The sequence below is a fragment of the Halichoerus grypus genome, chromosome 1 (genome assembly GCF_964656455.1).
Source record: "Halichoerus grypus chromosome 1, mHalGry1.hap1.1, whole genome shotgun sequence".
Taxonomy (NCBI): Eukaryota; Metazoa; Chordata; class Mammalia; order Carnivora; family Phocidae; genus Halichoerus; species Halichoerus grypus.
In genome coordinates, this window is record NC_135712.1 from 148,523,430 (window position 1) to 148,549,354 (window position 25,925).

At 41.0% G+C, this 25,925-nt stretch overlaps 1 protein-coding gene across 11 annotated transcripts in view; it reads right to left on the reverse strand.

Annotated features, from left to right (window-relative positions):
- Nucleotides 1–25,925, reverse strand: part of DLEC1 (DLEC1 cilia and flagella associated protein) — a 73,227-nt gene that overhangs the window by 37,278 nt on the left and 10,024 nt on the right. For 9 of the 11 annotated variants that reach the window (XM_078073585.1, XM_078073588.1, XM_078073549.1 and 6 more), the window contains exons 3-6: nucleotides 20,359–20,469; nucleotides 18,833–19,023; nucleotides 18,404–18,621; nucleotides 17,516–17,594 (exon numbers count right to left, since the gene is read on the reverse strand). The exons of 1 other annotated variant lie outside the window; for it this stretch is intronic. In XM_078073585.1, the coding sequence (XP_077929711.1) occupies nucleotides 17,516–17,594; nucleotides 18,404–18,621; nucleotides 18,833–19,023; nucleotides 20,359–20,469 (599 nt within the window). The remainder of the gene's footprint in view (nucleotides 1–17,515; nucleotides 17,595–18,403; nucleotides 18,622–18,832; nucleotides 19,024–20,358; nucleotides 20,470–25,925) is intronic. One more of the 11 variants, XM_036094190.2, reaches the window with a different exon arrangement.

Here is a 25,925-nt window from a genome sequence, read left to right on the forward strand (position 1 = left end):
ACAATTTATAGGGGCGCCTGGGTGGCTCAGTCAGTTGAGCGTCTGCCTTTGGCTCAGGTCATGATCCCAGGGTCCTGGGATCCAGCCCCACGTCAGGCTCCCTGCTCCGCGGGGAGCCTGCTTCTCCCTCTCCCACTCCCCCTGCTTGTTTCTCTCTCTCGCTGTGTCTCTCTCTGTCAAATAAATAAAATCTTTAAAAAAAAATACAATTTATATAATAGACTGTGGCAGACTATATCTCTCTTTCTGGGAGGCTTGCTCTGGGAAAACCAGCCACTGGGCTGGGAGGGGTGGGGAGGGAGGAGAGGAGAGGAAAGGAAGTAACTGATGTGGAGAAGCCTCCGTGGGAGGCCCCGGGGAGAGGAACTGAGATCTAAGCTGAAAGCCAGCATCAACCACCAGACACGTGAGTGATGGACACTTCAGAAACTCTTAGCCTCCAGTCTTCTGGTTAAGACTCCAAACATAACAGTGGAAATAAACCATTCTCACTGTGTCCTATCTGATCAGCAAGCAAATGGCTCTTTTACTAAGTCTTGAGACAATTTATTACATGGCTATAGTAACTGGAACACTGAATATGAAATTTGCCCTTGAAACCATGCCAGAAAGAACTATTTCAAGTACTTTTTTTTTTCTATCAAGTACTTTTAACCACAAATGTTGTTATTTTTTTTTTTTTTTTAAAGATTTTATTTATTTATTTGAGAGAGAGAATGAGAGAGAGCACATGAGAGGGGGGAGGGTCAGAGGGAGAAGCAGACTCCCTGCTGAGCAGGGAGCCTGATGTGGGACTCGATCCTGGGACTCCAGGATCATGACCTGAGCCGAAGGCAGTCGCTTAACCAACTGAGCCACCCAGGCGCCCCAAATGTTGTTCTTAAGCTTCAGAACACAAGACATCTGAGATATACCCCTTCTACTGTATAAATACTTAAGAGTCCTGCAACTGGACATCCACTTATCATGGAGATCTGACCCTGAGCCTCACTTTAAAGCTACTAGAGGCAGAGACTTCAAAAGTAGAATTTGATTCCAAGATTCTTCAGATGATTGTGGGAGAAGGGAGCCACAAGCATGGAAGGGGAGGAGGCAGTGTGGGATTACACTAGAGCTGGAGGCATCAGTACAATCATGATTTTAAATACTATGCAACTGTGTGTGGACATATGCATGTACACGTGTGTACATACATATGCATACAGCTGGTTGGATCTACGCAACTGCTCTTTTTCTCCAGCTCTGTCCACTGAAAGGACCCACAAGCACCGACACCCCAGCAGTAACAGCAGATCTAGTGCTTAGACCCTGGTTTCTAAATACCAAGTTTCTGTGTTCCCCACAAAAAGGAACCAGGGCTTCTTAGAAACTGATTCCAGAACTGGGACAAAGTGAGGACAAGATGAACCTGGAACATCTTGTAATGCCAGAATGCAAAGAAGTGCTCAAAAAAACAACCAAACCCACAAAAGAACACAGGAGACTCCCACTGGAGAATACTTGTAAGATTCCCATGGACAAATCTAGGATAATTACAGAAGCAAAATGAATACTGATTTTAAATGAACTCATTTTTGGCTAGACTAACGTAACTTCATTATTTAGAATGATTCTAAGTAGATGTGCCCTTGAATATTGGCCAAGAAAACGAACTCTATGCAAATAGCTAGTAGATTTTACAGTACTGTTGGGATACAGGTCTTGAAAAAAATGAAACAATCAATTAATCAAAGGGGGAAAACCCAATTACTTCACTAAAATTGACCAAACTGATCTTTAAGATGTATGCTCTTGATTAGACCCATGCTGACCAAAAAACTGGGTACAAAATAGGTTCTAAATGTTTCTTATAATATTTATAATTGCCCTGGTATATTTTGCTCTCCTCCACTGTTGGATGTTCAGGTATATAAATGTTGCTATTCTGCCAGTATCAAACTGACATCCCCAAATGATTCTGCATCAGAGAATAAAGCCCTTCTGGTGAAATTCTCTCCTTTAGGAACTTTTGACCACAATGGGAAGAGCTGAGAAGTTTTCATGAGGGCCATGGTTCACACCTGGCCTAAGACAGTTACTAACAGCGAACACTGGGTGATTCACTGTTCCCAGACTACAGGTTTTTTTCTCTCTCCTCTCAGCTATAAATTTGCTTTTGCCTTTGTTCACTGACAACAGTATAATGACTACTATTCCTCAGAGGAGCATGCAGATAACAAATTCCTCTGAATTATTCTTTGATAACATCCCTCTACTAATGAGTCTTCCAATCCATGAATATAGTATATTCAGTAGTGTGCTGGCAAATGTTTAATGACAGGCTCTTGCGGGTGGGAGAGAGCCCTGATTTGATAGTATTTGTTTATTTCCATGGTGTAAATACTCCCACTGTGGACGATTTCAAGATATCATCACTGAACATGGAGTTGGGGAGAGATATGCATGGTCAGCTCTCATAAGCTACTATGACCTGGCTCCAACATACCAGTGGGTATGTATCTATTCACGTATTTGGGTCTCTTTTAATTTCTTTTAATTATATTTTTAGTTTTCTGTCAAAGTCTTGCACATATTTATTTAAATTTATTCCTAAATTTGATTTTTTTAATGCATTATAAACAATCATATTTTAAATTCATTTTATAATAGTTTGCTCTGGTACAGAGGAATAAAATTGGTTTTTGTGCATTGACTTTGTTATCTAAAGACTTTCAATAAATTCACTTAATTTTATTTAATTCCAATAGGTTATCTATAGACTTATTTGGATTTTCTAGGTACACAATCATGTCATCTGTGAATAACAGCAGTTTTATTTTTGTAAATACCTTTTGTCAAAGTATGCAACTTTTATCCTAATCCTAGTTTGTGAAGAGTTTTTAAAATTATGACTAGATATTAAATTTTGTCTGCATCTAGTGAAAGATAACTTTATGAGTTCTCGCCCTTATTGTGTTAGAGTGGGGAATTCTACTTGTTGCTTTTCAAATGTTAAACGAACTTGGCACTGCTGGATCAAACCAACTTGGTTGTAATATTGATCATTTTTATATAAAGCTGAATTCAGTTCGCTAATGTTTTGCTAGGAAACTCTGCAGTTCTGTTCATGACAAAGTTTAGTGTTCTCATAATAATCCTTTTCAGGTTTTGGTATCAAGATTATGCTTGTCTCATAACACAAGTTGGGTTGTGTTTCCTTTTTTTCTATTCTCTGTAAGGCTTTATAAAAGATCATTGCATTTCTTCCTCATAGGTTAGAAAGAATTCACTGGTGAAGCCATCAGGGCCTGAAATTTTATTGGTAGGAAGGGTTGTTGTTTTTAAGTAAGGCTCTATACCTAGCGTGGAGCCCAAAGCAGGGCTTGAACTCATGACCCTGAGATCAAGACCTGAGCTCATGACCCTGAGATCAAGACCTGAGCTGAAATCAAGAGTCAGATGCTTAACCAACTGAGCCACCCAGGCTCCCCTGTTGTTTTAAACAGCTCTACTGAGATATAATTCACATGTCACAACTCACCAACTTAAAGTGTATAATACAATGGTGTTTAGTATATTCATAGAGTTGTGCGGTCATCACAATTTTAGAACACTGTGAGGTATTAAACTACAGATTCAGTGTTTTAACATTTTTCAGATGTTTTATTTCTTCTTGTATCTGTTTTGTAAATTGTATTTTCCTGAAAATTTCTCTATTTCATCTACATTTTCAAATTTCTAGATATAACATTGTTCATAAACCTCTTATTTTTCTAATGTCTATAGGATCTATAATGATGTCCTCTTTTTCCTTGATCTTGGTGAATTCGTACTTTCTTTTCTTTTTGTTCGGTTTTGCTAGGGATTAATTAATTTTATTAATCTCTCCAAAGAACTAATTTTAGCTTTGCTGATCCTACTGCATATTGGTTTTCTATTTCATTTAAATTTCTTCTTGTTTTTGTGATTTCCTTACCATTTCTTTGGGTTTAACTTGCTATTTTTTTCTGATTTTTCAGATATACCTAGATAACGGATTTTCAGACTATTTCTCTTCTAACATGTAAATATAAGTCTACACATATTCTTTTAAGCTTGGCTTTAGCTGCATCCTACAAGCTTTGATGTACCATTTAAAAATGATCTTCATATAAGTAAGTCACAGAGATGAAAAGTACAGCATAGGGAATATAGTCAATAATATTGTGATAACATTGTATGGTGACAGATGGTGGTGACTTATGGTGAGCACTGAGTAATGTATAAAATTGCTGAATCACTATGTTGTACACCTGAAACAAATATAACCCTTTATGTCAATTATACCTCAATAACTCTTAAAAATGATCATTATTTTCTAATTTCTGATTTCCATTATGACTTCTCTGATTCATGAATTTAGTAATGAATTGCTTAATTTCCAAATATTTGGGTAGTTGCTAGTTATATTCTTGTTATTCATTTCTATATTAACTCTACATATGTTTTTAGTCCTTTGAAATTTTTTCATAATTACTTTATGATCCAGCACATAGACAATTCTGGTGTTTCATACACACTTTTAAAAGAAAATGCATATTGCAATCACTGGGTGTAGTGTTACATGTAAGTCAATTAGATATAGTTTGTTAATTGCCCAATTCTTCTATATCGTTACTGATTTTTTTGTCTACCTAGTTTTTAAGTTTTTGAGAGAAAAAAATGTTAAAATCTCCTACGTGTTTGTTACTGTAACTGTTTTTCTTCCAGTCTTGTAAAATTGTACTTGCATATTTTGAAGCTAAATCATTAGTGTGCATAGATTTTAAAGATTTTGTTTATTTATTTGTCAGAAAGAGAGAGAGAGAGAGCACAAGCAGGGGGAGTGGAAGAGGGAGAAGCAGGCTTCCTGCTGAGCAAGGAGCCCGATATGGGACTCAATCCCAGGACCCCGGGATCACGACCTGAGCCAAAGGCAGACATTTAACCGACTGAGCCACCCAGGTGTCCCGTGTGTATAGATTTTAAACAGTATCTCTTGGATGGACTTTTTCAACCTTTGATCACTATGAAATGTCCTTTTTCTTTCTTTCTATTAATGCTTCTTGCCTTAAAGTGTACTTTCCCTGATACTAGTACAGCTGCACCAGCTTTCTTGTGCTTAAGGTTTAATGTATCTTTTTCCATCCTTTATCCTTACTTTTAACGTTATGTCGTACAAGCAGTGTTTAGTTGGTTTCTGTTTTTCTACCCAGTCTGATGATCCTTCTCTCTCTCTTTTTTTAAGATTTTATTTATTTGACAGAGAGAGAGCAGAAGGAGAGGGGAGAAGCAGACTCCCCGCTGAGCAGGGAGCCTGATGCAGGGCTCGATCCCAGGACCCTGGGATCATGACCTGAGCTGAAGGCAGCCACTTAACTGACTGAGCCACCCAGGCACCTGATCCTTCTCTTTTAATTGCAATACCTGGTCCATTTACATGTCATGTAATTGTTGTTGCTTTTCATTCTTTCTTGCATTTCTCTGCTTCCATATGGGTAACATTTTCTTCTGACTGAAAATTCCTTTGGTGCAAATCTCCTGGTGACAAATTATTATTATCTGGTTGTGAATTATTAGTTTTTGTCTGAGAATGTCTTCCTTTTATCTTCATTTTTGAAGAATATTTTCACTAGGTTTAGAATTCTAGATTGAAAGTTACTTTCTATCATCACTTTGAAGCTTCCATTCCAAGTATTTTCTAGCTTCAATCATTTCCATTAGAAGGTGGTGGGTCTTTTTTCTCTAGATGGTTTAAGTTAGGGCCCCCCCCACCCTTTTCTTTGGCTTAGAACAGAATTTTACTAAATACGCCTGGGTATGATTTTTTTTTTTTTTATTCTGCTTAGGGTTGTTAGTGCTTTATTCTAAGGCTTGATGTCTTTGTTACTTTTAGATCACTGTCATCCACTACATCTTCCAACCCTGCTGCTGCCCCATTCTCTCTCTACTCTCTTTTCTGGGACTTCAGTTATACAACAGACCTGTTTACTAGGTCCCATATTTTAAAATGCTACTTTCTGTATTTTTCCTTCTATTTTCTCTTTGTGCTTTAGTCTGGATCATTTCTACTGACCTCTCTGCAAGTCTTCTCTTCATCTGTGTCTAGTTTGCTGGTAAGCCCTATTACTATTGAGTAATGTCAGTTCTAGAATTTTCATTTTTTGTGGATTCTTATTCTTTAGGTTATCTAGTTATAATATTGCCATAATTGGAGATCTCCCTAATACATGTATATTTTTAATGCTCGATTTTGATATTAGATTTACAAGAGTTACAAAAATAATCCAGAGATTTCTCATATGCTCTTCACTGAGCTTCCCCTTAAGTTAACATCTTCATAACAAGAGAACTATGATCAAACCTAAGAAATTAAGCTTGCTACAACAGAATCTATGTAAACTTTTCCAATTTGTTCACTAACTTCCTTTTTCCATTGCTGGATCCAACCCAAAATTTGAAATTGCATTAGGTTCCCATGTCTTTCTAGTCTCCTCTGATCTGTGACAGTTCCTTAGTATTTCTTTGTTGCGCATGACCTTAAGGCTTTCACTTTTTTTTAAAGATTTTATTTCTTTATTTGTGGGGAGGGGGGGCAGCAGGAGAGGGAGAGAGATTCTGAAGCAGACTCTGTGCTGTGCATGGAGGCCCACATGGGGCTTGATCCCACAACATGAGATCAAGACCTGAGCCGAAACCAAGAGTCGGATGCTTAACTGACTGAGCCATCCAGGCACCCCGACCTTGAGCCTTTTAAAGAGCACTGGTCAGTTATTTTGTGCAATGTCTTTGTAGAATGGCCTTCAGTTGGATTTGTCTAATGTTTATTCATGATTAGATTGAGGTTATGCATTATTTGCAAGAATACCACATAAGTGATGTGCCCTTCTCAGTACATCATATTGGGGGCATGTGATATCAAAGTGTCTTATTAGTGGTGATGTTAAAATTAATCACTTGGGGATGCCTGGGTGGCTCAGTCGGTTAAGCATCTGCCTTTGGCTCAGGTCATGGTCCCAGGGTCCTGGGATCGAGTCCCACGTTGGACTCCTTGCTCAGCGGCGAGCCTGCTTCTTCCTCTGCCTGCCTCTCTCTCTCTCTGACAAATAAATAAATAAAACCTTTTAAAAAACTTAATCACTTGGTCAAAGTGGTGTCTGCCAGGATTCTCTATTGTAGGGAGTCTGCTTGAGGATCTCTCTCCTTCTCCCTCTGCCCCTCCCCTCATTTGCAGGTGCTCTCTCTCTCTAAAATAAATGAATAAATCTTTAAAAAAAAAAAAAGAATGATGGATTTGCAAGTGCTCTTTAAACTGTAAGGTACAGGGGCACCTGGGTGGCTCAGTTGGTTAAGCGACTGCCTTCGGCTCAGGTCATGATCCCGGGGTCCCGTGATCAAGTCCTGTATCGGGCTCCCTGCTCAGCAGGGAGTCTGCTTCTCCCTCTGACCCTCCCCCCTCATGTGCTCTCTCTCTCTCCCAAATAAATAAATAAAATCTTTTTTAAAATTTTAAAAAATAAACTGTAAGGTACAATTTACGTATATATAAAGGATCTGTCATGAGATCTGTCACGATTAGACCTGGTGAGCAGAGGTGGCAACTACTAAGCTTGGTCTTGGTCTTATTCCCTAGGATGCTGGAGGCTGGCATGAAAATGAAGGAGACTGGGAAAAAGGAATCAGGACAGTCTCTATAACTACTCCCAGAGGAATCACTGGATATGCTGTTAAGTGAAACAAGCAAGATGCCGAGGACAGTAAGAAGAAGTGGGAGTTCAAATATACCCATGTATTTACTTATGATTCCAAAAAGAACTAATAAAAATAGTTACCAATAGGGGTAAGGAGAGCATAAGGAAGAGGGGAAAGGGATATGAAGTGAAGCTTCTTTTTAAATAGAAAATCACAGCTAATAAATGCAGAAGGAATAACAGAATTAGAAATCACAAATTTGTAACCCTTAATTTTATTTAAAAAAAAATGGATCTAGGTAACAATCATCTAAGGCTTTGAAAGCCAATATAAGAAAGGTTAATAAAAACTTTATAAATGATGGATCAGGCTCACAACATCTGAAGCCATTCTTCACTGGTAATAGGAAAAGCAGATACACTCCTTCTGATGGGATGCAATAAGGAATACACAGCACCACCAAGGAATTATTCTCACCAAAAAAGAAAAAAAAAAAAAAACTGAACATGAATCTAATCAAACATCTACATCTAAACTGTAAGTTTATAGAAAATAGGAAAAAAGGAACATGTTTAATGTCACCACAATAATGCAATCAGCCAAATCCAGGATGTCAGAAACTGCAGTTTCAATAAATAAATGGCATTTTTAAAAAGCAGGTACAGGGATTTCTGGTCCAAGATGGCAATGTAGGAAGACCAAGAACTCACTTCCTCCACAGATGCTCTAAATCTACACCTGAGGGCCAAATGAACAGCTTCTATACAACAAAAGATAGAGACCACATAGAGAAAAGCAAGAAAGATGGGAAAGAGTCACAATGGGAACCGCTACCCCTGATGCTGCAAGCTGCAGCAGGGAGGGACAGTACTGAAGACACAGGAAAAAAAGCTGTAGCTCAAAAGGGCAACTGGAATATAAAGGATCCAGTCCTAGAACTCTGCTGAACAGTGGGAGCTGCTGAAACCCCTCAGCTGGCAAGCCCTACAGTTTATACTCCCTTTCCATCTTAATAGCACAGACAAGAGCAGGGTCTGGGCACTGTAGCTGGCCTGCTGCCTCAGTGAGCCTGGGCCCCTAGCACATACCAGCCCAAGCTATCCCACCAAGGTGACCCCAACACATTGCACATCGGGACACCCACAGTCGGTGCTCACTATAGCTCCAGCCATCTTGTCAAGGTGATACAAGTGCAAAGCAACCTGGAACACTCTAGGCTGGCACCAACCTCTGCTCCAGACTTGCCAGGGCACCCTTGGCACAGTGCCCCGGGAACCCCTGGCCCTTCCCACCTCAGTGCCAGCTGTCTCACCAGGGTACCCCTGTGCAAAGTACCCCAGGACACTCCAGCCCATGCCATGCCTTGGCTCCAGCCACCCCACAAGGGTGCCCCTGCATGGACCACCCAGGACGTCCTGATCCATGCCCACTTCAGCTCCAGTTGCATCCCCTCCCAGGGCACCCCTGTGCAGAGCATCCTGGGACACCCCAGCCTGCACCCACTTCAGCTTCAGCTGTCCTCCCAGGGTACTCTCTGTACAGTGAGCCCCAGGACCCCCTGGCTTATATCCATTTCACCATCAGCTATCCTGCCAAGGTGCCCTCTGCACAGAGTGTTCCAGGACCACCCCAGCCTATACCCACTTCAACTCTTGCCATCCCTCCAGGAGAGTTCCAGAGGTCCTGGAGTGCACCAGGACCCCAGCCCATGACAGCCACAGGTCCAGCCAGCCAGTCTATTAGAAAGTGGGGGAGGGATAGTAAAGTATCTTCCAAACTGAGAAGGCACTTTGAGACTAGAAAACGAAGCAGGTGACTCCATGCAGTTTACAGAGTTTTATTCAGGGTAACTTACTGACAGGGGGAACAGGGAGGCAACAATTCAGGCAGCTGCATGGCTATCTTCCACAAATTCTGGATCTTAGTCCACAGATTTTATAAAGTGAAGGGACGTGCAGAAGGGTTCTGTAGTGAGATCAAAGGGTTTGCATGCACCTAATTGACAACTAACCTTTAATTAGATCTTGTGGTGCCACCTATGTATGCATCAGGAAGGGGAAAGACTATGTTATCTCTATCAGATTCACGGGAGGCCAAAGCAAGCCTCCCCCCATCCCAGCCTTGGTAGCATTTCTAAGGTGTGTATATTAATCTCCAAGGGGCTCAGAACACATAACCCCAAGAGAGGTCATCTGGTGAACATGAACAAGATGGAGGGCCAAAGATGAAGACAGTCTTGTCAGCATTCCTACACTCTACAGTCACCAGGAACACACAGTCTACACAGGGGATGACCATACATCAAATCATCCCTTCAATTTTAGAAGTAACTTCCACCTAATTTGTAGAAACAAACATAGAAAGTCAAGCAAAATGAGGAGAGAGGAATATGTTCCAATGAAAGAACAAGACAAAACCTCAGAAAAAGAACTAAATGAGATGAAGATAAACAGTGTATCTGATAAAGAGTTCAAAAGTTCATAAAGATGCTCACCAGACTCGAGAGAAGGGTGGAGAAGCTCAGTGAAAACGTCAACAAAGAGAAAGAAAATATGAAAAAGAATCAATCAGAATTGAAGAATATAGTAACTGAAGTGAAAAATACACTAGAGGGGATCAACCACAGATTAGTGGATACAGAATGATCAGCAATCTGGAAAACAGGGTAGTGGAGAACAATCAAGCTAAACAACAAAAAGAAAAAAAAGAAGGCAGGTTAAGGGATCTCTCAGATAATTTCTAGTGAGCAAATACTCGCATTATAAGGGTATGAGAAAGAGAAGAGAAAAAGGGGCAGAAAACTTATTTGAAGATATACTAGCTGAAAACATCCCTGAACTGAGGAAATAAATAGACATCCAGGTTCAGGACACACAGAGAGCTCCAAATAAGATGAACCCAAAAAGGTCTACGCCATGACATGTAATGATTAAAATGTCAAAGATTAACAGAATTTTAAAAGCAGCAATAGAGAAGCAACTAGTTACTACAAGGGAAATCCCCATAAACTTATCAGCTGATTTTCAGCAGAAACTTTGCAGGCCAGAAGAGAGTGGCATGATATATTCAAAGTGTTGAAAGTTAAAAACCTACAACCAAGAATACCCTACCCAGCAAGGTTATCATTCAGAATTGAAGGAAAGATAGGTTTCCCAGAAAAATAAAAGCTAAAGGAGTTCATCACCACAAACAGGCCTTAGAAGAAATATTAAAGGGATCTCTTTAAGTGGAAAAGAAAAAGTCATAATTAGAAATGAAATTATGAAAGGAAAAAATTTTATGAGTAAAAGGCAACCCACAGTAAAGGTAGTGTAGTCATCACTTACAAAGCTAGGATGAAGTTGAAAAGACAAAAGAAGTCAAATCAATTATATTTTAAAAATTAGCTAAGGGGACTCACAAAATAAAAAGACATAAAATAGGGATGCCTGGGTGGCTCAGTCAGTTAAGCGGCTGCCTTCAGCTCAGGTCATGATCCCAGAGTCCTGGGATCGAGTCCTGCAACGGGCTCAGTGGGAAGCCTGCTTCTTCCTCTGCCTGTCGCTCCCTCTGCTTGTGCTCTATCTATCTCTATCTCTGTGATAAATAAATAAATAAATAAAAAGATAAATAAATAAAATCTTTTAAAAAACCCTTTAAAAAATAAAAAGATGTAAAGTATAATAACATATACATAAAATGTGGAGGGAAGAATAAAAATGAAGTTCTTTTACAATGTGTTCAAATTTAAGTGACCATCAACTTATACTTAGAATGTTATATATGAACCTCATGGTAACCACAAACCAAAAACCTATGATACACAAAAAAATGAAGAGAAAGAAAATCCAGCTTAACACTAAAGAAAGTGATCAACCACAAGGAAAGATAGTAAGAGAAAAAAGGAACAGAGAAGAACTACAAGAACTAACCAGAAAACAACAAAATGGCAATAAGTTCATACTTACTTACATATTTACATCAATAATTACTTTAAATGTAAATGGTCCAAATGCTCCAATCAAAAGACACAAGGTGACACATGGATAAAAAAACAAGACCCCTCTATATGCTGCCAATAAGAGACCCACTTCAGAACTGAAGACACATACACACTGAAAGCTAAGGGATGGAAAAATATATTCCATGCAAATGGAAGTAGGGGAGGGGGAAGCCAGGATAGCAATACTTATATCACAAAAGAGAAAAAGAAGGGCATTACATAATGATAAAGGGATCAATATAATACGAGGATATAACAACTGTAAATATCTATATGCCCAAGACTGAAGCACCTAAATACATAAAGCAAATATTAACAGATATAAAGGGAGAAATTGACAGTAGTATGATAATAGTAGGGGACTTTAACACCCCACTTACATCAAGGAACATTTTCCAGGACAGAGCCCATGTTGAGCCACAAAACAAGTCTAAATAAATTTGACAAGATTAAAATCATATTAAGCATCTTTTCCAACCACAACAGTATGAAACTAAAAATCAATTACAAGAAAAAAGCTGGAAAAAAACACAAACACATGGAGGCTAAACAACATGCTACTAAACAACCAATGGGCCAATGAAGAAATCAAAGAGGAAATTAAAAAATACACTGAGACAAATGAAAATGAAAACACAATGGTCCAAAATCTCTGGGATGCAGTGAAAGCAGTTCTAAGAAGGAAATATAGAGCAATACAGGCCTACCTCAAGAAACACAAAAGCTCAAATAAACAATCTATCCTTAGATCTAAATGAACTAGAAAAAGAACAAGCAAAGCCCCAAGTTAGTAGAAGGAAGGAAATAATAAAGATCACAGTGGAAATAAATGAAATAGACTAAAAAACAATAGACAAGATCAATGAAACCAAGAGCTGGTTCTTTGAAAAAACAAAATTGATAAACCTTTGGCCAGAGTCATCAGGAAAAAAAATGAGAGGACTGAAATAAATAAAATCAGAAATTAAAAAGGGGAAGTAACAACTGACATCCATAGAATGCAACGGATTATAAGAGAATATGAAAAAGTATATGCCAACACACTGGACAACCTAGAAGAAATGGATAAATTCCTAGAAACATACAATCTTCCAAAACTAAATCAGGAAGAAATAAAAAACTTGAACACACCCAATACTAGTAATGAAACTGAATTGGTAATCAAAAAACTCCAAGGAAACAAAAGTCCAGGACCCAGTGGATTCACAGGTAAATTCTACTAAACATTAAAAAAGAGTTAATACCTATTCTCTTCAAACTATTCCAAAAATAGAAGAGGAAGGAAAGCTTCCAAATACATCCTATGAGGCCAGCATTACTCTGAACCAAAACCAGACCAAGATGCTATAAAAAAAGAAAACCACAGGTCAATATCCCTGATGAACTCAGATGCAAAAATCCTCAACAAAATATTAGCAAACCAAATCCAAAAATATATTAAAAGTATCATTCACACAATCAAGTAGGACTTATTCTGGGAATACAAGGATGGTTCAACATCGGAAAATCCATCAATGGGATACACCACATTAACAAGATGAAGGATAAAAACTACAGAAGCATTTCAATAAATGCAGAAAAAGCATTTGACAAAATTCAACACCTATTCATGATAAAAAAAGAAAACCTCTAAAAACATTGAGTTTAAAGGGAACATACCTCAACATAATAAAGGTCACATATGACAAACCCACAACTAAAATCATATATAATGGTGAAAAACAGAGCTTTCCCTCTAAGATCAGGAACAAGACAAGGATGTCCACTCTCACTACTTTTATTCAACATGGTACTGGAAGTCCTAGACACAGCAATAGATGAAAAATAAAAGGGATCCAAACTGATAAGAAAGAAGTAGTAAAACTGTCGCTATTTGCAGATGACATGATACTATATATAGAAAACCCTAAAGACTCCACCAAAAAACTATTAGAATAAATGAATTCTGTAAAGTTGCAGGATACAAAAGTAATACACAAAAATATGTTGAATTTCTGTAATTAATAACGAAGTTGCAGAAAGAGAAATTAACAATTTCATTTACAATTGCACCAAAAAGAATAAAATAACTAGGAATAAACTTAACCCAAGAGATGAAAGACCTCTAAAACTGTAACACACTGATGAAAGAAACTGAAGATGACACAAACAAATGGAAAGATAATCCATGCTCATGGATTAGAAGAATTAATATTTTTTTTTTTTTTTAAAGATTTTATTTATTTGACAGAGAGAGACACAGCGAGAGAGGGAACACAAGCAGGGGGAGTGGGAGAGGGAGAAGCAGGCTTCCCGTGGAGCAGGGAGCCCGATGCGGGGCTCGATCCCAGGACCCCGGGATTATGACCTGAGCCGAAGGCAGACGCTTAATGACTGAGCCACCCAGGCGCCCCAAGAATTAATATTATTAAAACATCCATACTGCCCAAAGCAATCTACAGATTCAATGCAATCCCTATCAAAACACCAACAGCATTTTTCACATAACTAGAACAAATAATCCTAAAATTTGTATGGAGCCACAAAAGACCCTGAATAGCCAAAGCAATCTTGTGAAAGAAGAACAAAGCTGGAGGTATTACAATCCCAGATTTCAAGATACACTAGAGAGCTATAATAATGAAAACAGTATGGTGCTGGCACAAATACAGACACATAGATCAACAGAACAGAATAGAGAGCCCAGAAATACACCAACGCTTATATGGTCAATGAACCTGTGACAAAGGAGGCAAGAATATACAATGAGGGAAAGGACAGTCTCTTCAATAAATGGTGCTGGGAAAACTGGACAGGTACATGCAAAAGATTAAACTGGACCACTTTCTAACACCATACACAAAACTAAACTCAAAATGGATTAAATGTGAGACCTGAAATCATAAAATTCCTAAAGAAAAATAGGCAGCAATTTCTTTGCCATTAGCCTTAGCAACTTTTATCTAGATAGTCTCCTCAGAAAAGGGATACAAAAGCAAAAATAAATGATTGGGACTGCATCCAAATAAAAAGCTTTTGCACAGTGAAGGAAACCATCAACAAAATGAAAAGGCAACCTACTGAATAAGAGAAGATATTTGCCAATGATGTATCTGATAAGGGGTTAGTATCCAAAATATATAAAGAACTTATACAAGTCAACAGCAAAAACAAACAAAAAACTCAAACAAATAATCCAATTAAAAAATGGGCAGAGGACCTGAACAGACATTTTTCCAAAGAAGACATCCAAATGGCCAACAGACACATGAAAAGATGCTCAGCATCATTTGTCATCAAGGAAATGCAAATCGAAACCACAATGAGATATCACCTCATACCTATCAGAATGGCTAAAATTAACAACACAAGAAACAACAAGTGTTGGTGAGGATATGGAAAAAAAGGAACCCTCATGCACTTTTGGTTGGTGGGAATGTAAATTGGTGCAGCCACTGTGAAAGCCGGAATGGAAGTTCCTCAAAAAATTAAAAATAGAACTACCCTATGATCCAGTAATTCCACTACTGGATATTTACCCAGAGAAAATGAAAACACTAATTTGAAAAGATGTATACACCCCTGGTTTTATTACAGCATTATTTACAATAGCCAAGACATGGAAGTAACTTAAATGTCCACTAGTAGATGAATAAAGAAAATATGGTACATACATACAATGGAATATTACTGAGCCATAAAAAAGAATGAAATCTACACTGTTGGTGGGAATGCAAGCTGGTGCAGCCACTCTGGAAAACAGTATGGAGGTTCCTCAAAAAGTTGAAAATAGAGCTACCCTACAACCCAGCAATTGCACTACTGGGTATTTACCCCAAAGATAAATATGTAGTGATCCGAAGGGGCACCTGCACCCCAATGTTTATAGCAGCAATGTCCACAATAGCCAAACTATGGAAAGAGTCTAGATGTCCATCAACAGATGAATGAATAAAGAAGATATGGTATATGTATACAATGGAATATTATGCAGCCATCAAAAAATGAAATTTTGCCATTTGCAATGATGGATGGAACTAGAGGGTATTATGCTAAGTGAAATAACTCAATCAGAGAAAGACAATTATCATATGATCTCACTGATATGTGGAATTTGAGAAACAAGACAGAGGATCACAGGGGAAGGGAGGGAAAAATGAAACAAGACGAAAGCAGAGAGGGAGACAAACCATAAGAGACTCTTAATCTCAGGAAACAAACTGAGGGTTGCTGGAGTGGAGGCGGATGGGAGGAATGGGGTGGCTGGGTGATGGACATTGAGGAGGGTATGTGCTATGGTGAGCGCTATGAATTATGTAAGACTGATGAATCACAGACCTGTACCCCTGAAATAAATAATACATTATATGTTAATAAAAAAAAAAAAGAATGAAATCTTGCCATTTGTGACAACACAGATGGACCCAGAGGGTATTACGCTAAGTGAAATAAGTCAGACAAAGACAAATATTGTATGATTTCACTTAAATGTGGAACCTTAAAAACAAATGAACAAACAAACAAAAAAACCAGAATCAGACCTATAAATACCAAGAATGAACTGATGGTTCATTCATAGCAGGGAGAGGAAATGGGGAGGGGCAAAATGGGTGAAGGGGAAGGGATGGAATGGGCTTCCACTTACGGAATGTATAAGTTAGGGGGACGAAAGGCACAGCACAGGGCCCACAATCAATGGCACTATAATATACGTGCTGTATGGTGACCGATGGCAGCTACACTTGTGGTGAGCACAGCATAAGACACAGAATTGTTGAATCACTATGTCGTACACCTGAAACTAACATAACAGTGTGTGTCAGCTCTACCTCCATAAAAGAAAAAAATGAAAAGGCAAACTCTGGGAGTAGATATTTATAATACAAATAACAAGAAAAAGAACTCAAATCTATTATATGAGTAAAAATTCTATCAATCAGTAAAGAAAAGACAGAGATAACCCAATAGAAAAAATGGGTATTAACCAACAGTTCACAAAAGATGATATTCAAATGGCCAACAGACCCATGAAAATGTGCTCAATGGGTGATCTCTGATACCTTTCAGAATGGTCAAAATGAAAAAGACTGAGTCTTGGTGAAGATGTGGAACAACCAGAAATCTCACTCACTGCATACGGCAGCATAAACAGTCACTTTGGGGGAAAAACTAGCAGGGGGTAGAGGAGTTATTACCCACTAAAGTAGAAAAAAAGAGATATTTTAACCAAATGCAGTGTTTGAATTCCGACTCAAATAAATCAAACGTAAACAAATCAAACGTAGACTTTTTTTTAACAAATGGAGGAAAATCAGACGTGGATCAATATTAGTTAATATTAATTAATGTTAATTAATGTTAATATTCCTGGGTGTGATCATGGTTAGTTTTTTTTTAAGATTTTTATTTATTTATTTGCCAGAGAGAGAGAGTGGCAGGCAGAGGGAGAAGCAGACTCCCTGCAGAGCAGGGAACCCGATGCGGGACTGGATCCCAGGACCCTGGAATCACAACCTGATCTGACTGAGCCACCCAGGCATCCCGCTAATGGTTATTTTGTAAAAGTGCTTACCTGTTAGAGATACATACTGAAGTATTAACTAAAGAATGACCCAATGTCTAGGCTTTTCCTTAAAACACTTGCAGTGCATGCACGTGTACATAGACCCACACACAAAGAAGTTGTGGGAGTGATATATGAAACCAGATTTGCAGAAAGCAGATAATTACTGAAGGTGGGTGATGGGCACACAAGGGTTTATTACAGTCTTTTCTCTAATTTTGTATATGGCTTTAATTCCATGAATGACTTCAAAACATAAGGAAGCTGATGAAGGGGGAGCTGGAAAGAAATAAGATTTTTACCTCATAAACTGGCCCAATTTCATAATCTGTGAAAAATCCGATTGATGGTTTAGCTAGAAACACTGGAGTATCAGCACAACTGTGAGAGGGCAAATGAGGGGAGAAAGGCTGTTAGTTTCACCCATGTGATTTGTGCAAAATAAATACACCCAAACTGCCAAAGATAATCACAATATGTCATTTATTGGGTTTTGTTCCTATTGTTAAAGCAGGCAACAAAATAATTTTACCGTATGATAGAATCTTCGTGAAGATATGTGCAGCTGTGTGGTTCATTTTCAATATGCATATAGGAAGCTTCCACTCTGGAAGCTTCCACACCAGTATCCTGACTGGGTTTTTTATATAGGTGCTGTGTTTCTTTGCATATATTAGTCCAATTTTTCTTAATAAAAAAGATATCATTTGACTAATAAGTGTTAATCGTTTTAAGTCCCCTGAAACTATGAACCCATGAAACCATTCATTCCCTTCACAAGGACAATTAATAAAATAAGCCAAAGGCACTCTGAAAAAAAATCACAATTTATATGTATTATTTGCAATTAATCAAATTTTAAATATTTTTATTTTTAGGGTCATATTCCAAGACATATGAGTGCAAGGGAAGAGAACACGGCTACAGACCAAGACTGTTCAGATGAAAGCAGGGGACCAGCACTAACCCCCGATCCCTCAAAACCCCGGCAGGTCAGAAAAACACAAACCCAGGCTTCTGGGGGATGTCCAAAGGCCAGGTCTGTGGGGAGCCCTGAAGACCTGCTCTGTTCTGATACTGACATCCCATTCTCCCCTCCTCCCCAAAAAGTCCAGACCAGACCCAGGACCTTCTGGGTTTACTCCCACACGTCCAACTTTCTGATAAATCCAAAACAGGGAAAGACCCACCTCTGCTTCAAATCTCCACCCTGGAAATCTGTCAGTACTGGCTTCTTCGGAGGAAAGAGAAGAGACTTGCCTCCGTAGGGAGTGTTAGGAGGGAAAAACCGAGGGTTTTTTAGGAAGTGGTTCCGACTCTCCATTCTGGCAAGCAGAAGTCGCTCCAGTTCTCTCTGAGGCACGTGTAAGTGGCTCATCCACTTTTTATTCTTGGGTGGACCTGCCTTCTTTGAAACACAAATAAATAGAGTCCATGACAGGCCGGGGGACTGTGTGTGCTGACACTGGGCCAACTGCATGACCCCCCGGTAAGCAACGCAATCTCTCCTATTTCGCTGCAGACCCGCAACTTCCTGTGTCACCGGGAACTCCTTCCCCTCGATGGCTCCCTGTGCCCACTGTCCCCACACACCACCGAGCACGGGCTTCCACACCAACCTTGACGGCCTTGCGCTTGGCCTTCGGACACAAGTCCCCCGGCAGGCTGTCCACAGTGTAGTCTAACTCGTCTTGAGACTTAGTGAGCGTCTTCTTGCAGGAAGCCTCAAGCTTCTTGGTCAGGGGCTTCTTGGGGACGGACCGCTTCTCACAACTGAACGTGAGTTTTGAACATCCGGGGACGGAGACTCCTATGGCAGCAAGGAATCAAACTGAGCTGCCACAGGCTCAAGTGGCCGTTTCCAAGATGACTATAAAACCACCAAGACCACAGTTAGCTTGATACTTTCCCTTCAACTGTCACATTCACTACACTAGACGTAACTGCTCTTTAACGTATAAAGTACTCCTGGAACTTATTCTATGTACTCGAGACTTAGGACTAGAGTGTTACACATTTGTTTGATTGTCGACCATGGTCAAAGAACATGAGTAGACTACTGTCTGTCTGTCTCACGCACTCCCCATATGTAAATTTGCTTTTCAAAAAGCTCACGTGAGGAATCAAAGTTTGTATTAGCTTTTTACACCTCTAAGATCATCCCCAGAAGGTTAAAGGAGAACACCCATTGCTAGCAAGAACTGGTACCAGTACAATACCTGGTAAATCCTCAATGCATGTTAACTCTATCCTCACTTATCTGCATAAGATGGTGAATTCCCAACTAACTTCGCACTATTAAGTGGCTTAGTATCACGCGACGCTTACTTCTGCTCCCCCTCTCTGGCCTGCCCTCTCTACACAGCTCAGGCTGTCAATGGAACTCTGTTCTCCTGAGCACCCTCAATTCTCTAGAGCCCAGTCTTCCCACTCCAAATGCCTTCTTAGCTCCAAAGCCTCAGAGGTCATCAAAGTCCCACTGACTGGGGTGCCTGGAGAGCTCATCTTCCAAACCTGGCACCACGGGCCATCCGGATATGTGCCCAATGGATCCACAGAGCAACTTCTCCCTATCTATACAGACTCTGCCAAAAGTCTACCTCCCTGCTTAAACCCACAATCCAGCTCCCACCCCACTCACTCTCAGAAGATCCTGCCTCCTGCATCACAGGAAACTGGCCCGACATCACACATACGAATACACATCCTTCTCTGCCTCCCTATCCAGTCTTCCCACCAAACTCAAAGAAGGTACAGTTGCTCTTTTCCTCCGTGGGGTATGGAAGAACCCCACGGTCCATGTTCTGGCTGCAGCAGGAAATTGCTCCCTTATCTGTCTTCAGTCCCTCCCTCCCTTGGGTCATTCAACTACTTTTCTAAGCATTTTCATCTCTCTTGGTGTTGAACAGCTGACAAGGGCGCAAATTCCACGTGGAGGAGTTGAGACTTTTGTCTTGCAGGTGTTAGGGAGTCAGAGAGGAAGTGGCATGCTTAGACCTGACCCTCCTAAGAGTCACTATCAAAATTAAACAAAAGGGGAAAAAAATCAATGAGGAAATGGCAGCAAAGGTGGCCAGAGTGGTCGCGTTCCTAAAGAACTTCCCGAGAATGAGAGCAGAGGCCCCAGCAGAGACAGAAGCCTTACCTTTAGGTGCAGAGCAAAATGGCACTCTGTCACTGTAGTAATCATCCGGGCAGATCAAATGGTGTTTCTGTAGCAACTCACTGTCTACACACCATCTGAACACAGTCTTTGCTACACAGAAGGGAAGGACAAAGGTGTTTGAAGCCAAACTGACGTTAAAGAACCTGCACCCCAAACTTTTTCATCCTCCAAATCTAAACCATCTTACAAAATTCTTGCCAAGGACCAAGAACAAATTTATAATGACATGCATGTGGTCATTTCGAGATTTCAGAAATTAATCAGCAAATGTTGACCAGCCACTTCACAGAGGCCAACCATTAGTCAGGGCTGTGCTGTGGTCTTATTTGAGCTAAAATACTGTGTGACTCAAGGAAAGGTCTATTAATAAAATATAATTAAGGACAGTATGGTAGATTAAAGAAATGGCCCCAATCCTTCACCCTTCTCTGTATCCACACCCTTTGCCATATGACTTTGCAGTTCCTTCTACTAGAGACAGAGTGCACTCCTTTGCCCTTGACTTTGGCCATGTGATGTGCTTTGGCCAGTGAGATGTTGGCAGGGGTTTGCACAGCTGAGCCTTCTCTCTTGCGCCTTTGCCATCCTCGTGAGAGAACTTCCCTGCCCCTGAGAAGAGTTCCTGCCTCTTTATCTTGGACTCCAGCATGAATCCATGTGGAGCAGACTTGAGCCTAATTTGTAACAAGGAGGCAAGTTCAGCTGGGCCCACAGCTTAAAGCTGGTCTAGCCAGCCAAGCCCAGGTGTATCAGCCAACCCCCAACAGATCCACTGACACATGAGAGAGAAAATCTCCTTTAATAGAGTGATAAGTCAGTCATTAATATCCATGGCTTATGAGCCAAGAAAAAAATAGGAGAGACATATTATTTAGAGGTATCCAGAAGAAGTAAAGCTAAAAATGGCTACCTTTGGCAGGTGGGCTGAGATTGGGAGAGGTGACATGGAGGATTTTTTTCAATAGACTTTATTTTTTATTTTATTTTATTACTTTTTTAAAAGATTTTACTTATTTCTTTGTCAGAGAGACAGAGAGAGAATGAGCACAAGCAGGGGGAGGCAGGCAGACGGAGAAGCAGGCTCCCTGCTGAGCAAGGAGCCCGATGCAGGACTCGATCCCAGGACTCTGGGATCACGACCTGAGCCAAAGGCAGACGTTTAACCGACTGAGCCACTCAGGCGTCCCTAGACTTTATTTTTTAGAGCACTTTTCGGTTCGTGGAAAAATTGGGTGGAATGGAGATGTCCCATGGAGCCCCTGGCCCCACACATGCACAGCCACCCCCACCATCAACACACCCCACCAGAGTGGTACATCTGTTCCAACTGATGATCCCACACTGACACACTGTTATCATACAGAGTCCATACTTTACATTACAGTTCACTCTTGGTGTTGGAGATCTATGGGTTTGGACAACTTTATAATGACATGCATGGGTAGAGGCTTTTTATATTTCATTAGAAGCTTTTCTAAACTATTTGATTTTTTTTAAACCATGAATATTAACACTTTGATAAAAATTCAGGAATAAATAAGATGAATGGAAGACTCAGGAAGTTTTCAAACTTCGTTGCTTGCTCCATTAACCAACATGGTCTTGCCCTTCGGAGGTTTCCTATAACCAAGGGTGAGACAAGCGAAGAATAAATGTTTCTCCCATGATATTTATTAATTTAGGAATTTCAAGGTTTGGCTTAGTTCCTGTTATAGTCAGGGTTCAGTGAGGAAAACAGAAATCACTCTCTGTATGTCACACATAAAGGGGCTGAATGCAGGGGACTATGGAATGGGAGATCGAAGGTCAGGGAGACTATCACTACCAACTTAAGACAGCAGCACTGAGGGAGGGGCTTCTCAAGAAGTTATCTGGAAGCTGCTGTGAAACTCAGAGCTGCTCAGTCATCTGCCTGCTACTGCTTCTGGAGAATAGTGACCTCCTCCTCCTCCAAAACTCACCAAGAGCCTAACATGGAACCATGGGGAAAAGTTGCATTCTGGGAAATGCCTCGCCTCTCCTTTGCAATACAGAGACCTCAGCAGGGGGTGGCAGGAACGCCAAGTTCTGTTCCAGCCCAGTTCCCAAGGACTTTGGTGACGGCCTATTTGAAATATTACAAGATAAAACTTCCACACAAAGGGCAGGGGCCACGTGAGAAGATGTAGCCTCTCTCTTCTGATACCCTTGTCTCCGCAGTCCTCCCCCAGGCTGTGGACAGTTAGGTGTTACGTCTGCAGAAGCAGGGGGCAGGTTGTGTGTCAGCTCTTTGGAAAGTCTCTCTCCATGTCCGATCTGGAACACCCCTCACTGGCCTTGTGAGCATCCTCCTCCACCCGGGAAGAGTGGGCTTCCTGCACCGACCCTATGCTCCTGCACCTGGCTCTGTTCCACTCCCCAAGAGATAATGTGGACAATTTATCAGCAACAGAAGGGAATGAAAGCACAAAATGTTTGATCTTCCCCCTCTGTCTGGAGAATTTACATATGTTTTCCACTTTGTGACATTTGTTTGTTTTTTTTTTTTAAAGATTTTATTTATTTATTTGACAGAGAGAGACAGTGAGAGAGGGAACACAAGCAGGGGGAGTGAGAGAGGGAGAAGCAGGCTCCCCGCTGAACAGAGAGCCCGATGCGGGACTCGATCCCAGGACCCTGGGATCATGACCTGAGCCGAAGGCAGACGCTTAACGACTGAGCCACCCAGGCGCCCCCACTCTGTGACATTTGTATTAGCAAACAGAGAAAGGCTGCCTCTGTGCCTCAAATAAGAAAAGTTTGAGGCATGTCCTCCCCATCAATCATCTAAGGTATAAAGAAGTTTCTTGGGTCACCTCGCCCTTTTCCCCCAACCAGAAGCAGGAACCAGAGGGATGTCCGTGGAACTGCATCAAGATCTCTACTTCTGCTACTTTTGAAATAAAAGAGAAACGTTACCAGAAGGCTGAGAAACCAGGGCAGATAATGTCTGATTATAACAATATTATCTTGGGTAAAAAGACAAAATGAAGGTCATTGAAAAACTCCCCTGACTCGGGTTTGTTTCTCAGTTCGCAGTGTTTTATTTCACTTTCAGTTAAAAACAACCAAACAATTATTTCATCCCCCTTGATCTCTAGCCAATAGAATCCTAGGAACAGTGTTGGACTCCCGGGATTCGGGGGACAACAGGCAACCAATAATAGCTCCCGAGAATCTGCTACCAACAATCTCTGCCGAATCCACAATGGAGCGAGGGTCCTGGCAGCTACACGACTCTGCTCTGGAGGCGGAGGAATAGGAGATACGGAATACAACTGAATGTTCACTGTCTGCTGTGCTGAGCCTCCGAGGTGGCAGGCCTGACCAAGTCCAGGGCCTCGCGCCCAGAGCCACGCCCTGCGGGAAGTCACCGACACCTGTGTGACGCCCTGCCTGGTCTGGTCAACAATCCTTCCTCCCGCTCCTGGTAGAAGAGAGGCGGGCTCTGACAGCAGACTCACTCAAGTCCAAAACTGGCTCCCAGCCCTTCTGTGTTGTGGGAATTTAGGGAAGTCATTTGATCCTTTCTCTCAGTTTCCTGCAGCTATAAAATGGAGAGAAAACCTACCTCACAGGTTGTTGGAAGGGTTCAGTGGGATAACCCATACAAAGCATCCTGCATAGCATCTGGTCCCTAGTAGGACCCCGTAAGTCTAATGCCTTTCCAAGCCAATACACCTTCCGCTTCTCCTTCCCTCTGAGCCACAGATACGCTGGGTCTCCTGACCCTAAAAGCACAGTCCCCACTGCCTATTGCACTGGAAAATGATGACTTTCAGAGATGCAGGAGGATAGATCAAAGTCTTTGGGGACAATAAAAGGAACCAGGCCTTCTTGGAGAAATGGCTCATTCCAGGTCTGGGGCAATAAGATAAGCCTGGAACATTTGACCATTCCAGGAAATAAGGAAGTTATCAAAGACAACTGCTATTGTATCAAAAGAGTTAGGAGAGAACTTGAAAAGGCTCTAATTGGCCAAAGACGGGACAACTTGAGCATTAATAAAGATAATAAATAGAACTGTAGTTATGAAATCCATGAGTTCATAATGATACTGAAAATCAACCAACAAACCTCTTTGGTCACCTTTGCAAGATGCTAGGGGAACGAACTCATTATTTTAAAAACTGGCAAATAGGGGTACCTGGGTGGCTCAGTCGGTTAACGTCTGCCTTCGGCTCAGGTCATGATCCCAGAGTCCTGGGATCGAGCCCCGCATCAGGCTCCCTGCTCAGTGGGGAGTCTGCTTCTCCCTCCCCCTCTGCCTGCCATGCCCCCTGTTTGTGCTCTCTCTCTCTGTCAAATAAATAAATAAAATATTTAAAAAATAATAAAAATAATAAAAATTAAAACTGGCAAATAAAGGGAAAGAATTAATCCTGCCCATTCATACCTTGGGGTAATCACAGTAGTAGCTGAAAAGTTTCTCTTTATGGAAGTACCAGTACCATTAGCATTTTGTCCTAATTTACAACCCCTAATGAAATAATAGATCCAGGCAAAGGCCACCAGCATCACGGAGGGAGAGACATCAGACATCACATACCTCCTGAAGACAGCACACAGCACAACCTATGAAGTGGTCTTGCCCCTTCCTCCACAAAAAAACTGAGCCTAAACCTTACAAAGTCTCTAGAACCAATTACTGAATTGCAGGAAACACAGGAACCAGGAAGACAGGTTAAACACCACCACAATGTTGAAATCAGCAAAATCTAGACTACAGACAAGTCTATAGGAAAAACAAGCCAATTTCTTTAGCAAATAAATTGATAATGGAGGTGACTGACTGAAATAAAGGCTTTTCCGTGAATGCTGGCAGTGATGGAGCTTTGAGAAGGAGAATCGGTGAAATCTGAGGCTACCTCTCCACAAACACTCATCAGTTATAATTTAATTCGGAGAATTTAATGTAGACAAACCCCAGCAGATGCCAACTTGACCAGGTGATCCAGGTTAATAACACCTGTGCCTTCTGACCGCTGCGGCGAGGAGAGGGCCCCACCACTTCTGTGGTATTGCTGCCCGGAACGAGTCTGAGTCTGGTCACAAGGAAACAGGAGAGCCATCCTATGGAACGAAAGGCCATCCAGGAACCATCAAGAGGGGATTCTGTAGGAAGCACCAGAAATCCTCTCCCCACTTAGGCAACAACTGCACTGGCAGAAGCACTCTAATGTAACTAGTTTGGAACCCTGGAGTCTAGGGAAGACTTGGAGGTCAATCCAACTCTTAGCAGAGTAGCAGCTACCCAGCCCCCATCCAACTCCTAAGGCGAGCATCTGTGCACACGTTCCTGGCGCAGCCTGCGTAGTTTGTGGGAGCCTGGGTGAGCAAAAAGGACTCCGTCTTCCAAATACCAGGGACCTGTGCTCTGATTTCCTATTACCGCTTCTGATCACAGAGGTGTAGACAAAGAGGCCAGCAGCCTCCACTGATGCAAGCCCCTCCCCCTGCAGCAGAAGACACTTCTAGGCTTTTTTTTTTTTTAACTTGTAGGCAATTTAAAGGGCCCGGTCCCTTTT